At 38.5% G+C, this 16,996-nt stretch overlaps 1 protein-coding gene across 1 annotated transcript in view; it reads right to left on the bottom strand.

Annotated features, from left to right (window-relative positions):
• The window catches only part of FRK (fyn related Src family tyrosine kinase), a 107,774-nt gene extending 102,850 nt beyond the window's left edge, over positions 1-4,924 (bottom strand). Inside the window, exon 1 of the mRNA XM_053904552.1 lies at positions 3,983-4,924. Within this exon, the coding sequence (XP_053760527.1) occupies positions 3,983-4,353 (371 nt within the window). The 5' untranslated portion in view covers positions 4,354-4,924. The remainder of the gene's footprint in view (positions 1-3,982) is intronic.
• Positions 4,925-16,996: the final 12,072 nt, after the last annotated feature.

The following is a 16,996-nucleotide window of genomic DNA, read 5'->3' as shown; positions in this document are numbered from 1 at the left end:
AAGATCCCAAGATATAGGTTGGTAGTGACACATTGGAACACTGCTGAGAACAAATTCCAAGAGGAATGAGGTCAGGAATTATGTGCATCAAAGAAAAGTATTCTTGGTTACAGATAGCCCATAAGAATAAAAAATAGTCACAATATTTTAGTTGTCTTATTTTGTGTTTGTTAGGCAAATAGAATCCAAATAAGCAAGGACACTGTGTTTGAGCCTGTTACCCAGAAAGTTATCACTTTTGAATTGCTTATTTTATTTCAGTTTACTTGCTTTCCTCAGCATTGTCTGTCAAGTATGTAGCTAAACCACTACATATGAAACATTAAGAGCTCATGTTCCACAAAAAAAAAAAACAAAAAAAAAAACCTCATGTTTCCAGACAATCAGAGAATCCAGAGATCTGTGTGAAATCAGGGACCTTACAGATGAGCAAACAGAGAACCTAAGCATTAATATGAATTGAATGTATGTAAAATTAGTACATTATGGTTTTCAGAGAACGGGTCTCTCACCTCTTTGGTTAAGTTTATTTCTAGATATATTATTGTTTTTGGTGCAATTGTAAATGGGATTGTCTTCTTAATTTCACCTTCTGCTGCTTCATTATTAGTGTATAGGAATGCAACAGATTTCTATGCATTGATTTTGTATCCTGCGACCTTACTGAATTCATTTATCAGTTCTAGTGGGGTTTTTTTGGTGGAGTCTTTAGAGCTTTCTATATATAGTATCATGTCATTTGCAAATATAAAACAATAAAACACTGAGAAAAGAAATCCAAGATGACATGTAGAAATGAAAAGGCATTCCACGCTCATGGGTTGGAAGAACAAATGTTGTTAAAATATCTCTACTACCCAAAGCAGTCTACACATACAATGCAACCCCTATCAAAATACCAACAGCATTTTTCACAGAACTAGAACAAGCAACTCTAAAATTTGTATGGAACCAAAAAAGACCTCGAATAGCCAAAGAAGTCTTGAAAAAGAAAAACAAAAATTAAAATAATATGGTACTGGCAAAAAGCAGATACATAAATCATTGGAATCAAATAGAAAACCCAAAAATAAACCCACATTTATGTGGTCAATTAACCTTTGACAAAGGAGAAATGAAGATACAATGGGAAAAAGACAGTCTCTTCAACAAATATTGTTGGAAAAACTAGACAGCCACATGCAAAAGAATGAAACTGGACCACTTTCTTTCACCATACACAAAAATAAATTCAAAATGGATTAAAGACCAAAATGTGAGACCTGAAACCATAAAAATCCTAGAAAAGACCACAGGTAGTTATCTCTCTGACACTGGCCCTAGCAACATTTTTCTAGATATGTGTCCTGAAGCAAGGGAAATAAAAGCAAAAATAACCTATTAGGACTACATCAAATAAAAAGTTTCTGCACAGCAAAGGAAAAAATCAACAAAACTAAAAGGCAACTTAGTGAATGGGAGAAGATATTTGCAAATGACATATCTGATAAAAGGTTAGTATCCAAAATATACAAAGAATTGATACAACTCAGTACCCCCCCAAAAAATCATTCAATTAAAAATGGGTAGAAAACATGAACAGACATTTCTCCAAAAAAGACACACAGATGGCCCACAGACACATGAAAAGATGCTCAACATCACTCATCATCAGGAAAATGCAAATCAAAACTACAATGAGATATTACCTCATACCTGTCAGAATGGATAAAACCAAAAACTCAAGAAACAACAAATGTTGGCCTAGTTGTAGAGAAAAAGGAACTCTTTTGCAGAGCTGGTGGGAATGCAAACTGGTGAAGCCACTGTGGAAAACAGTATGGAGCTTCCTCAAATAACTAAAAATAAAACTATCCTACAATGTAGTAATCATACTACTGTGTACTTACCCAAAAAATACAAAAACACTAATTCAAAGGGATACATGCACTCCTTTATTTATTGCAGCATTATTTATAATAGCCAAACTATGGAAGCAGCCCAAGTATCCATCAATAAATGAATGGATAAAGATATGATATATGTATCTGAGATATATGTATATATATACATATATATACATATACATGTATATGCATATATATACATATGTACATGTACATATGTATATATACATATATCTCATACATTTATATAATGGCATATTATTCACCCATGAAAAGAATGAAATCTTGCCATTTGCAACATGGATAGAGCTAGAGAGTATAATGTAAGTGCAATCAGTCAGAGGAAGACAGGTACCATATGATCTCATTCATATGAAATTTATGAAACAGAAGAGAAAAGCAAAGAAAAAAAGAGAAAGACAAACCAAGAAACAGACTCTTAACTATAGAGAACAAACTGGTTGTTACCAGAGGGGAGGTGGATGGGGAGATGGGGGAAATAGGAGATGGGAATTAAAGAGTCCACTTATCATGATGAAAAAAATAAACAAATAGAATGATAAAAATATTAGATTATGAATTCAAGGCTCTAGTATTAATATTCTAGTATTTATTTGTCTAGTATGCATATGTTTTGCTGAATTTAAAACATACATAATACCATACATTATCATACCATATCCATAAATCATATAGTAGTGAAAACATAAATGCACATAAGCAAGCATTTGGTGAATAAATAAAGATATTTCCTATAGATTATCACAGAAAATACATGTTCAAACAGATGATTTTCTCATTTGAGAATTGATCAATTCCATTCATCAAAAGTCTAGATTTCAATTCATTTCTATTTAGGCATAAAATAAGACCCCCCTTTTTTTTTTTAACACATATAGGTTCCTAGTGTTGGAAAGAATCTCAAAAATTACCAACCTTCCTTTTGTATTTGTATTTGAGTTTGGAATGCAGCAATACTGCCTGATTGGCACTTCCTTGCCATTTTATTCCTTAGGTCAGTAAAGGATGCTGCAATTCTCATAAAAAAGAGAAACATATGAGAAAATAAGTGCATCCTCAGTGGTTCCTCTACCAAGATACATTCCATAAAATAAGTCCTGGGAGACATTCCCAGTCTTGGGTTTCACTGGAACCAGGCAGTAACAAAGTTAGGGCCAGTAATAGTCCCCAATTGCTTCTCAACCCACCAAACCTCAAGTATCCATTGTCAAGACTGTGCTTTATCTACTTTATGTTCAACCACCACTAGCATAACCTACCCCTCCTCCACTTACCATGCCTCTGCTGTGCCTGGCACTTGCATGGATGGATGGATGGGTGTATATAAAATTTTCCTCTGTGGGTCCACCATAATCATAGAATTTTTTTTCCAAATATCAGATTAGTCATTATCTCCTCCTCTGGGGAAATACAGCCATTATATTTTTTTTGTTGTTGTTAAAACTTACTAAATATCTATAGCTGGTCAGTTTCTAATCATAATAAAACCCCAAATTATCACAATTTGGGTAGCCTAAGTCCATATCTGGAACTCAAAGAAAAACGTCTAGTCATTATTTCACTGGGAAAATGCAGTGAAAAATTACCATCTTCTAAATGCTACCCTGATGTTAATTGGCTCTCTGTGTGTCTAACAGAATGAAAAGGGATTAAAATTAGAGTTAGAGTTGGGCGTTGATGCTTCAAAAGTTTTAAAAGAGAGAGAGCTGAACTTTAGATTTGAAGGTGTGATTTATATATATGATATACCTACAAATGAAATGCAGTTCTCTTTTTAAAGTCAGACATATTTTACAGCCAAAGAAAAGGTAGAGTATTAGATGCACCGTTTGTTAATGTTGATGAACACCCAGGGCCCACGGGTATACATATGGTAATAGAAGTCATTTCAACAACAATTACCTGCCAGTTTCACTCTTAACAGTAGAGGTGTGTTTCAATTAAAAGGTTCTTGCCAGTACTTCCTCATACTTTCTGGGTAGCTCTTTGGAAATTAGGGGGTTGCAGATAAGAAGGAAAACTCATTACCCACCCTCAGAGAGTTGAGAAATAAAGTATGGGTTTGTACTACTCACGGCTCTGCCTGCAGGCTCCTGTCCTCAGCCACATAGTTAGAAGGAATATAGCCCTGCAGCAGCTGGCCAGAGCTATCTACCCTTTTCTCCAAGTGCCTGGCGAACCACCAGCCCTCCTGGGAAGTGTCCAGGACTTGGAGCTTGTCGCCCGCGCGGAAGCTCAGGTCCTCTGCAGTCCGAGCCTGGTAATCAAACAGAGCCACAAAGTAGTGACCACCGCTTCTCCTGAGCTCCTGACTCTGTGACCTGCAAGCATCAGGGGAGCAGCGGGCCACTGGGTTCTCAATCACCACCGGCTTGTCGGCCTCCTGGAACAGGCATGGGAGACAGGGCTTCAAGTACGTCAAGAACCTCACACAAATGTTGCCCATGGTGCCCTGGGAGGGAGGAGAGGAGAGGGGCTTCTCCCTCTCCTTTCAGTCTCTGCAGATCCACTTTCTCTTCTTCCACGGGGCAACTTGGAAGTCAGCACCAATTCCCCTGGCTGCGGAGAGCGTGCAAAGCCCTGTTTCACAACAATGGGGCAGATCTGCCTGCGGCGAGCCCCGCTTGGGGACACTCACCTGCTTGCTTTTTGTGGCCAGAGCGGCTGCCCTAGAGCAAAACTGAGCAGGAGCTGGGCAGCCGCTCAGGGAAGATGCCTTTTCTTCTGGTCTGCTTAGGAATCCCACAGCAAAAACAAAATTAAGAGGGCTTTATTTAGACAAATGTCTGGGAACAGAAAAGAGTCATCTTGCTTTACGTCCCAAGGAAAAGTTAATACAAGAAAGAGGTTAACACCAGGTAAGATCACATCTTGCCTCTTCCAGGAGCTCTCTCCCTGCTTCAAGTCCGTCTCTGTGGTTTGGCCAGTCCTGACCTCCGCTGCTCTTTCCTTTTTGCTAATGATTAACCAACCAGCTGAGGTTACTGCCTTTAACATCCTGAGCTATGAGCAGACTGAAATAATTCCTCCTTACTTCCTGGTTTCCTTTCGTCTGTGATTTAAAAGAGATTCCCGGCCTCTCTACCTCTCCTTTCCCACACCCAAAAGAGACCAGCGCCCTCATCAGGGAGCCCAACTCTTAAAGCAGCTGCCAAAATCCATACTCTTGGACAAACAGACTAGCCCAGGGAGGTTTTTGTCTTGCTATGTTCCCAGCACAGATTTGTTTCCCCCACATAGATGAGGAGGATTATTTTGCCGCCATAGGGGAAATAAAAAGGCTAATTAAAGTGTTTAGGTATTTGTTATTGGACAAATAGCAATTGGGAAAGAACCATTGAGTTCCTACCTTTTTTCATCACTATGAATAGATTTTAATAGCTTCAAAATACATTTACAGTCTGGAAAAATATGACAGCAGCTGACTAAAATGCTGAGAACCTGAAACACTGCTTTTTCCCACAGAGACATTTAATTTCCCATCTCTTATGTACTATTTCTGAAACACACACACACACACACACACACACACACACAGACTAGGGGACAAGGAGAAAGAAGGAGAAGAAGGGCCACATGTGTGCTACTGCAGGGGCTCTTTCTGCTCAACTGTGGCCTCCAGGTCTACATGAGTTCTTACTAACTTCTTTGGCAGGACCTCAGGAGCTAGTGAAGCTGAGATCAGGACAGCCATCCTGACAGGCAGTGGGGTTTGCTCTACTTCCCCTTATCTGGGAGAGCCGTCTCACAGATGTGTGTCCTGGATCCCAAGTACAACTGGGCAAAGAGTTTGCATGGATCAACCCTCCGCCATTTTCACTAGTAGAGAGCACTCTCAACTCATTTATGATGTGTCACTTGTTTTCATATAAGGCACTTATTAAAAAGGTACACTCTAGGGGTGCCTGGGTGGCTCAGTGGGATAAGCGTCTGACTTGGGCTCAGGTCATGATCTCACAATTTGTGGGTTTGAGTTCTGCATCAGGCTCTGAGCTGACAGCTCAGAGCCTGGAGTCTGCTTCAGATTCTGTGTCTCCCTCTCTCTCTCTGCCCCTCCTCTGCTTGTTCTCTCTCTCTCTCTCTCTCTCTCAAAAATAAATAAATAAACATTTTTTAAAAAGTTCCATTCTAAAAAACAATCTCTCTAAATGTTGGCAGAGCCTTGAACCTGGCTAACCTAGCCCCAGAGCAATCTCAAAATTCCTGTTCTTTGTCAAACAGCAAGGCATTTTTAGTAATCAGAATAATCAAACTCAAGAAAAAAGGAAAACAACAACAGGGAACCATGGTTTCAGCTTCATCTGCTCTAGGCTTGTACTAAAATCAGGCATTCATGGTGGACAGATCACTTGGTTAAGAACAAGATCTCAGGTCACATTCCCAGGTTTCTCTGTCTTCAGAGTTAAAGTAGAAGTACCATTTTAGCAGGAAAAGAAGAGCCAAAAGCTGAGCCAGTTTTGGTTGTCTGTTTGTGATATGAGACCCAAAATATTATTCTGTATATAAAAAGAAGAGAAAGTGGCAATTACATAATATTGAGAAGCCATAAGAATGTTTGGTTTCAAACACAACATTAATCGTAAAAGTGAAGGATTCTATCAATGCCCCTAAACAGAGGCATAGGATGCTACAGTCTTTCCAGAGACATCTACATGACCCACAAATAAAATGAGATTTGGAAACAACCAGAGAGAGGTATTTAGAACCAATTTGTAAGTGGCATTTGAGACTTCAAAAATTTGAAGTTTTTAAATTTGAATATGCCTCCATTATGGTTATGACAAGGCATTCTGGAAAAAGTCAAAGTGGCAGATGTGCACACACAGTCACTGAGCTAATGAATGAAATTGGAAGAGCGGCTGACCATCCAAAGATGTCAGGTGAGCAATGGTCTGAGAAAGCAGAGCCAGGGGTGGTTTCCTTGTGTCAACAGAACCAGAACTCTGCAGCCCCCCAAGCATGAAGCCTTAAAGTCATCTTTTACTGTCCCCCTGGTTTCCCTAAGCTAATCAATCACTAAATTCTGCTCAGTCTTCCTTTTCATTTATTCCATAAATGTTTTTTTTATTCCTTTTGAATGACAGCTGGGTACTGGACCAAAAACAAATAATAAAAATAGAATATTCTTCCTTAGATTATTCCAAAGGTATCCTAAGCAGTGTCCCTTACTCCAGCTTGTCCCCTACCTCTGACTCACCTTGTATACAACTCCCAGAGCAATTTTTACAACAGTAATAATGCTGGAGGTGATATGTGTGCTAGTAAAAAGCAGCTATCAGGTTTAGAGGGCTTTCTATGTACCAGGCACTGTGCTAAGAATGTGACAAATGGTATTCATTTAATTCTCAGAAAATAAAACAATAATACCTATAAGAAAGGTAGTTTTGTTGTTGCTGTGGTAGTGGTGATGGTTGTTTTTCAATTTCAAAGAAGAAACTGAGGCTTAGGGAGATTAGGTAACTTTCCCAAGCTCACATAGCCACCAAGCGACTGCACCATTAATAACATCCTGGTCTCCATCTGTTTCCAAACCCTGAGATTGTAACTTCTCACTTTTGATGACTCCAAAAAGAAGCTAATGTCATTCTTCTGTGTAAAATCCTTCTGGACCCTCCAATGTGTTTGGAATAAAGCCTAAATTCTTTAGCAGGACACACACAAACGGGACAATTCTTGTTTACTTCTCCAATTTCATGGCCCTTCACTGTTGCACTCAAACCCTGTGATGCAGGTTCCCCAAGCAGCTAGCTCCTGAAGCCCTCTTTCCTGCACTTTTATTTCCCCCTTTCCCTACTCCCTCCCCTACCATGATTTCCTTGTGATTTTCCCAGGCTGGATTCCATTGATACCTCTCTCCCACAATAGAATAGAGTCTCCTACTCTGTGTACCCCCAAAACCTGACACACACTTCTACTTGGTTGAACTGTTGAATTCCACTTGGTTCTCTTACTTGTGTGCTTTTCCCCATGAGAATCATGTTTCCTTCTCTGAATCTTCAGTGCCTTGTACAGCATCCAGTATGTAAGCAGTAAATACTATGAAAGTATTTGAGAAAGAAAGAAAGAAAGAAAGAAAGAAAGAAAGAAAGAAAGAAAGAAAGAAAGAAAGAAAGAAGAGAGAGGAAGGACAAAGGAACACAGAAGGGAGAAAGGGAAGGAAGAAGGGAGGGAAAGAAAGAAGAAAACAAAAGGAAGGAAGAAAAGAAGGGAGGGTGGGAGGAAAGAAGACAGAGAAAGAAAGAAAAGAAAAAAGAGACACCCCATTGGAGTCCCACTGGGGTGAGAGCAACATTGTGCAAGTATTCACAACTGAGAGCAAAAATTCCTTAGTGTGAGAAGGGCTGGGAGCCCAGAGGAGAGTGTGACTTTCTGTCCTTTGACTCTATCCCTCTTTCCTCTCTTATAGTTTCCTGAATGCCAGATTCCTTTGCTAGCCTCCTACACCAGTTTTCTTTCCTTCAGCCAATCTCCCTCCCATCCTTGGAACAAACCGCTGCCATGATTATCTTCTTAAATTACTCTCCTGCACAATAACCTTCATCAGATCTCCACTGCCTGGAGGATACGACTTGGAATTTGAGGCTAAAGAATTTGTATTTTACCTGATTTTTATCAGATGTGCCCTTTCCATACCCTCCTTCCATGACAGCCTTCCTGTAGCCCTCCCACTCAACCACATTGCTTTACTGTGTCTCCTAACATGTCTTGTCCATTCCCACCTCTTCCTACCTCCTGTGTCATTCTTCTGCTTAATATTCCTTTCCCTCCCAATAGACTCCTGCCTGCATTTTGAGATCTTAATAAAAGTCCCACACCTCCTCTAGCCCTTCTGTGTCCATTTCTGCCAACATAATTTTCCCTTCCCTCAAGTTTTTCTAGCTTATGCAACCCCCATACCCAGCACCCATACAACATGAAATGAATTTCACCATGCTCCTGTATCCTATTTGCTGAACACTGCAACAGAAAATCCCACAGCTATTCAATTTTGTGCCAGGAGAAATTAATGATCTCCAACTCCTGCTAAGCCCTTAACGCTGCTCAACATTCTTTTAATGCTAGTCTGGTCAGCTGCTGTTCCCTTCATTTTCTTCTAAAACTACTGTAAATTGTCCACCATTCTTCTCAGAGTCTCTGTGGATACCCTCTTTCTCTGATGATGACCTTGCTGCAGACATTCACAGAAATCCCCAATATATTCAGCATTAACCAATTCAATTTCCTTTTCTTGCATCAAAAAAAATGTATCTACATCTGTAAATCCTTGCACTTTCTTTCCTCCTCAGACAAAAGCTTCTACTGCCCTACCCAATTTCCAGTTTATTTTTCCTTACTAATAGAACCTTACTTTTACAGAAGCAAAAGCTAGAGACTACATTTCTCAGCCCTCCTCACAGCTAGGAGTGGCCAGTAAAAAGTAAGCAGAAGTCCTCAAGTGGGGTTTCAGGAAAGTGCCTTAAAGGAGCTGGACTTAGCTGGGAGGTCAATTCTTTTCCCCTTTCCTCTTTTCTCTTTCTGCTTGCCTGGAACTCAGATGAGATGGCTGGGCCTCCAGCAGACATCTTGGACCATAAGGTGACCTTAAAAATGTAAAGAGCAAAAAGATAAAAAAAAGTTGTATCTTAGGAGTACCTACCTTCAGACTTGTTTGCAATATGGGAGACAAATTATCTATTATCTATGTAGGAGATCATTCTTTTGACTCTTTATTATATGTACCTAAGACTGATTCCAATCAATATGCTTTCAGTGACAGAAAAGATGGTTAAATCTCCTGTCCTGTGCTCTTGGTATTATTTCTTTGTAGTATCTGATCCACCAATTAGCTCTCTTCTTGCCTTTCTTAGTTGGTGCCTTCCTCAAAGCCTATAATCAAGCTTAAGCCTCTCAAGCATTAAAAAGAAAAGAATAAAAGAAAAAGAAAACAAAAGAAAGGGGGGGGGAAGGAGAAAAAAGAAAACAATTGTTAAATCCTTTCTCCCACTGTAGGTTCCACCCTGCCTCTCTCCTTTCTTCAGCCACATTTCTCAGAGAATAGTGAATGTTCCCTCTTTCCCATTTTTCTCTTCCTTTCCCCCTTGGACTGCAATCTGGCTTCACCTCACACCACATCAATGAACTTGGTCCACTTGATGTCACCAACACCTTGCGTTTGCCAAATCAAATCACTCCTTTTCCATCCTCATTCCATTTGACCACTCTTCAATGACAAAGATTGTTGTTTTAAGCCTCTTACAACACTGTTTTCTTGATTTTCTCCTTTATTTGACAATTCTTTTCAGTACCTTGCTGGTTGGTCTTCCTCCACCTATCCCTCAGAATGAACGTTAACTGGGAGCCTTGGCTAGAAACCTTCACTGGGTATACATACCACTGTGTGGCCTTGCCCTCTGCATTTATGGCTCTAATTGCTGATAACTCTCAAACCTCCACCTCCATCCCAATTTGATCTGTTGAGATACTAAACAGTATAATTATGGTCGATACAGAGTGCAAAGGCATTTCGATTCCAAATTAAACAGATCCAAAATAACATTCATTATGATTCTCTCAAAATCTTCCATTTTTATATTTTCTCTGCCTCAGTCAAAATCATCTCAAATTAGAATCTTAAGAAGCACCCTAAACTCCTCTTTTTTCCTTACCCCCTTAGCTGATCAATGAACAAATCCTAAGAATTAAAAGTGTTTAGCATCTGCTCTCATTATCTACTTCCTCTCTCCCCTGCTGATACTACCTAAACTTAACACATGTTTGGTTCTTTCTGACTCTCTAATAATCTTCCTCTTTCCAATCCTGTGCTTCTCCAACCATCCTTCACTCTGTAGGTAGAGTGTTGCACCCTTTTAAAAATGCTATGATGAAGAGAAGAATAAAGTAGGAGTAATCAGTCTTCCTGGTATCCAAGATATTACATAGCTACGGCAATCAGGATGGCAATCAGAATCGTCAGAAGAACAGACAAATAGACCAGTGAAATAGAATAGAGAACCCAGAAAGAGACCCACACAAATATGACCAACTGATTTTGGACCAAGGTGGAAAAGTAATTCAATTGAGAAAAGGTAATTTTTTCAAGATGGCGCTTGACCAATTGGACATGCATAGACAAAAACAAATGAACTTCAACCTAAGTCTTATATCTTACATAAAAATTAACTCAAACTATATAATGAACTTGAATATATAAATTGTACAACGATAAAACTTTTAGAAAAAACATTTAAAAGAAAATCTTCAGGATCTAGGGTTACACAAAACGTTCTTAGACTTAACACCTGAAGTACTATCCATAAAAGGAAAATTCATAAATTGTATTTACCAAAAGTAAAATTTTTGTTCTCAAAGGACCCTGTTAAGGGGAGGAAAATATAAGCTACAGACTGAGAGAAGGTATATAAAATATTTGCAAATCATGTATCTGACAGAAGACTAATATCTAGTCTACAAAGAGCTCCTCAAATTCAACAGTAATAAAACAAACACTCCAATTTGAAAATGGGTACAAGATATGAACAGACATTTAACCAAAGAAAATATACAGATGGAAAATAAGCATATAAAAAGATGTTCAGCATCATCAGCCCTCAGGAAAGGCAAATTAAAACCACGATGAGATTATCACTACACACCTATCAGAATGGCTAAAATAAAAAATAAGACAACCAAATGAGGATGATAAGGATATGGAGAAACTAGATCACTCACATACTGCTGGTGGAAATGTAAAACGGTACAGTCACTCTGGATAACAGTTTGTCAGTTTCTTAGAAAACTAAACATGTAACCACTGTATGAAATAGCTGTTATACAATTAGACATTTATCCCTGAGAAATGAAAATTCATGTTCATACAAAAACTTGTACACAAATGTTTCTAGCAGCTTTATTCATAACAGCTCCAAACTGAAAACAACCCAACCGTCCTTCAGTGGGTGAAAGGTTAAACAAACAGGGCTATGTACATACTGTGGAATACTGTACAACAATTAAATGGGCCAACTACTGATATACACAGCAACCTGGATCATCTGCAGGAAATTATGTTAAGTGAAAAAAAGCTGATCTCAAAAGGTTACTTATTGTATGATTCCATTTATGTAACAACATAAGACATCTTGAAATGGCAAAATTATAAAAATGGAGATTCCATTAGTAGTTGCCAGGGGTGAAGGAGCAGGTGGAGGTGAGAAGGGAGTGGATAGGACTATAAAAGGACAACAGGAGGATTTTCATGATGATGGAAATAGTCTGTGTCTTGGTAGTATCTATGCAATATCAGAGTTGAGATACAGTACTGTGATTTTGTAAGATATCATTACTGAGGGAAGCAAGGCAAAGGATCCACAAGATCTCTATTATTTCTATCAAATACAAATCCACAATTATGTCAAAATTAAAAGCTTAATTTAGGGGCACCTGGGTGGGTTGGTCTCTGTTAAATATCCAACTCTTGGTTTCGGCTCAGGTCATGATCTCATGGTTTCATGGGTTCCAGCCCTGCATCAGGCTCTGTGTGGAGCCTGCTTGGGATTCTCTCTCTCATCCTCTCTCTCTGTCCCTCCCCCATTCATGCTGTTTCTGTCCCTCTCAAAATAAATAAATAAACTTAAAAAAATAAAAATAAATAAAAGCTTAATTAAAAAAGTACTTAATTTTTAAAAAGGCCTCTCATTACCTTGAGGATAAAGGCTATATTTTACAAGGCATGCAAGGCCCAACATCACCTCACTCCTGCCCAACTCATTCTATTCCACTCTATATCACTCAGAGTTCTTAGCAAACCAACTCTAGCTAAGTTTTGCTGAAAAAGAACCTACTGAAATAATTCAAGTGGTTCTGAGTCAACAGTAAATTTGAAGGACAAGGCTTGTGGAAGCCAGCAGAAATAAAGCTGTGTGGCCATGCCCAGACTCTGGCTACAAGGATATCAGGTCAGTGAGGGACTACTGCCATTAAGGATACTGGGCACTGCCACTGGCTCCACACTGTCAGCTCCACTACCACTGGATATTAGATGGCACTGTCCCCTCCAAAGCATCTCACCCCAGCTCCAATTGTTAGGGTTCAGAGAGACCTTTCAAAATGGAAGACAGGACTTTACCTTCTCAACTCATACAGTGGAAGATTCTCCACACATAGAAAAGAGACATCCTAGAAAGCCATACAAAATTAAAATTAAAATCTTCACCCCATATAGTTTTCTTCCAAACTCTTGCTGTGGGCTCATATAAGTCTTAAAGTCTCCAAATGTGCCTCGCTTCATCACACATTTACCTTTGTCCAATCCTCCCTTTTTGCCTGGTATGGCTTCCCCCCATTCCTCTCCCTTTTTGTACCCTAGTGTCTTCCAACTTATTGGCCAGATAAATATAGGTACTTGTATAAGAGTCAAAGAAAGTGTCTCCCTCCTTCATTCTTTTCTGACCTGTTTATTAAACAGAATTGACCACTTCCTCGTTCATGTTCCCCACCAGATGCGATAACCATTTCTACCTTCAGCTCATACTTGTCTCACCCAATAGATTCTAACACACTTATTGTAGCCTTCATTAGTTCCCAATAACCAACACAGTGCCTAACATCTAATAGGTACTCAATAACGCATGCTGAGAGTGAACATCATTCATCTAAAACACAGACTATAATATCTTAAGTCATTTAATATCTGTTTATGTGTAATTGTGTTGTTTCCCCCAAGCACATTGCTCTGACCTTGAAGATAAGTGTGTGTCTCGCATTTCTTTGCATCTCAATCTAGAAAGCCATGCTATACAGAGGACCTCCCGACTTCCACTCTTGCTCTGCCACAATCTACTCTCCAAATGGCAGCCAAAATAATCTTTAAAGTATAACTCAAGGGTGCCTGGCTAGTTCAGCCAGAAGAGCATGCAACCCTTGATCTCAGGATTGTGAGTTTGAGCCCCATGTTGGGTGTAGAGATTACTTACATAAATAAATAAACTTAAATATATATGTCAGATCTGTGTTTTTCAATAGCTTCCTATTCACTGGAAATAAATTCTAAACTCCATAACTTTAGGAAAATGCCCTGCCGGCCTATCTCCTGCCTATACCTTCCAATGTCATCTCCCCTTTCTCCTTCCTTGGCTCTTTGTGGTCCATCCACAGTGGCCATATTTTTGTTCTCTGAGGAAACAGCCAAGGCCTTTTTCTGACCAGTGACCTTTTTTACGTGCCATTCTCCCAGCCAAGAACACTCTTGTTCAGACCCTTCATGCAAATCTACCTTTTAGTTCTTAGCCTAGATAATACAGCCTCAAAGAAGGGTAACCCCTCTTACCCTCTTAGGTACCCCTCTTAGGTACCCCTAACGACTGAACCCAGCTTCTCTTTTTGAGTGTGCTATTGGTTGAATTGTGTCTCTCCAAAGAGGTATATTGAAGTCCTACCTCCCAATATGTCAGAGTATGACCTCATTTGGAAATAGGATCTTCTTGGCAAAACTCAGGTTCTTCCTTTGGCTCAAATATAGCCTGGTGCCCTGGGATCTTTGATATGTTTGATCTTAGTCTCCATCAGTCTCTCATTTAGTTATCTTCAGTGGGACCAGACACTGGCCCGACACAGGGCAAAACAACAAGAATCTGTTAGAATGAACTAAAGAATATGAAATAGATTATGGAGAGCTCAGTCTATATATGAAGAAAATGATGAGGAGGAGAAGAGACAACATTAATATTTGAAGCACATGGTGACAACTTAATTGTAAATTTATCCCAGTTTTCTCAGCCAAAGAGTAGAAATGTTCAGATTAGAGAAAGAGGATCAGACATATTTGCCTTGAAATCTAAGAGAAAGCTATGATTATCATTAGAAGCCAAAATGGACTCAAAAAAAAAAAAAAAAAAAGAATGGGTGCCAAAACTTCAATTTCTTTCTTCATATAGAACTGCTATTATAAGGGAAAATCTTTCACGTGCAGCAGCATTTAGGAGATATCAAAGCAAACTCTGTATCTTATTTTATTGCAAGTGGTGGTAACCCGCTAAAACTATTGAAGGACATGAACTGTGAGCAGCCCAGCATGCCATAACTGAAGCATCTTTCCTGACCAACGACAATGGACTACTTTAGGCATCAGCCAGCACTGAACACTGGACTCATTCTGTTCTTTCTAGAAAGTGTGTTTTCAATTTTAAAGAGCATAACCAGGAAACGCTATTTCTCACAGTTCAGAAACCATGCCTTTTTCCTTCAGTGAAATACTCGGGTGAATTTCTTTACTGATATGAGTTCCCTTGCTTGCAAGAAAATTAACTCAGCTTTGGAAAAGAAAAAAAAATTCTTTAAAGCTCTTTGTTTCATTCTTTGGCACTATAAAAGACATGAAATGGGCATAGTACATCTAGATTTCATAAGATATGGAAAAAATATTCTAAAGAGATCTGCAAAGGGGATTAGATAAAGAACTTGCTTTCCAAAAGAACTGAATATTCTTATATACACAATCTCCTAGGAACAGCTGATAAGCCTTTTCTAAAATGGAGATAGGTATCCATGGTTCACCCAGGTGGTTTGTCCTTGCCTGATACTTCATTAATCAAAGTTCTCATCTATCCAGCAGCAAAATTATTGTAGCACAGGCACAGCTTCAAGATACTGCACCGCAATAAATAAATATTACAATAAAGCAAGTCAAATTATTTTTTTTGATTTCTCAATGTATATAAAAGTTGCATTTACACTATACTGAACTCTGTTAAGTGTGCAAGAACATTATCTCTAAAACAAAAAACTTAATTTGAAAACTTTATTGCTAAAAAATGCTAACCATTATCTGAGCTTTCAGCAAATCATGATCACTGATCACAGATCACCATAACAAATATAATAATAATGAAAAGTTTGAAATAGTGTGAGAGTTACCAAGATGTGATACAGAGACACAAAATGAGCAAATGCTGTTAGAAAAATGGTGCCGATAGACTTGGTTCATGCAAAGGTGTCACAGACCTTCAATTTTTAAAAAAGGCGCTATATCTGCAAAGCACAATAAAGCGAAGCATAATAAAATGCCTGTATCTGCAAAATTCCAATAGCATTAATAAAATCCTAACCCGGGGTGGGGGGGGGGAGAATATTGTCATATGTCCAATCAGCATTTTCCAAATAAAAAAGATATGCAAGAGGTTTATTTCTGTTACTCAAGGTTGTAATTTTTTTTTAAATTTTATTTTAGAGAGAGAGACAGCTTGAGCAGGGTAGAGGAACAGCGGCGGGGGAGGGGCGGGGAGAGAGAGAGAGAGAGAGAGAGAGAGAGAGAGAGAGAGAGAGAAAGAGAAAGAGAGAGAATCTGAGAATCCTAAGCAGGCTTCATGCTCAGCACAAAGCCCGACATAGGGCTTGATCCCACGACCCTAGGATCATGACTTGAGCTGAAATCAAAAGTTGGACGCTCAACTGAGAGCCACCCAGGCGCCCCCAAGGCTGTAAAAATTTTAATCATTACCAAAAACAACAAATGTACTGGCTCTGACTTCTGACTTATATGTACATGATTTTATATAGAAACAAAAAGATTCTTATAATAAACTTCCCAGATTTAGAATTTTCCAATGTTCATGCCAAGTAATTGGGCAGAACTTCAAGAATTTCCTGTTCATCTGGGCTTTTTTTTTTCTTTTTTTCTTTTCTTTCTTTTTTTTTTTTTTTTGTCTCTTGATAAATAAGTGGTGTACTTTGCTTTTTTTGTATATATATATATATATATATATATATATATATATATATGGGACTATCCCTAAATAACCACAATCAGGTTTCTACTATTCACATTAATGGTTATTGTTTAATTGTCCTCATGTTTTTAAGCATTTCTTTTCACTTGTTTCTTAATTTAAAAAAATCTACTATCCCCATAAATTCCTACTGTTTAAAGTCAAGGTTAAAGAAATATTTTGGTTAACTTCAAACAAAACCCTCCAACAAATTTTCAAAAATAATGAAAGACACTTTAGGAAAGTTAGTTATTTTTTTCCAAATACTTGGCATTTTAACAACTAAGTTCATAATAATTATGTTTTAGCAATGTTTATATTGAAAATCCCCCATTAAATCATTTATAT

The sequence above is a fragment of the Panthera pardus genome, unplaced genomic scaffold (genome assembly GCF_024362965.1).
Source record: "Panthera pardus isolate Hobbes unplaced genomic scaffold, ASM2436296v1 HiC_scaffold_17, whole genome shotgun sequence".
NCBI lineage: Eukaryota > Metazoa > Chordata > Mammalia > Carnivora > Felidae > Panthera > Panthera pardus.
This window is presented reverse-complemented; position numbering and strand designations above follow the sequence as displayed.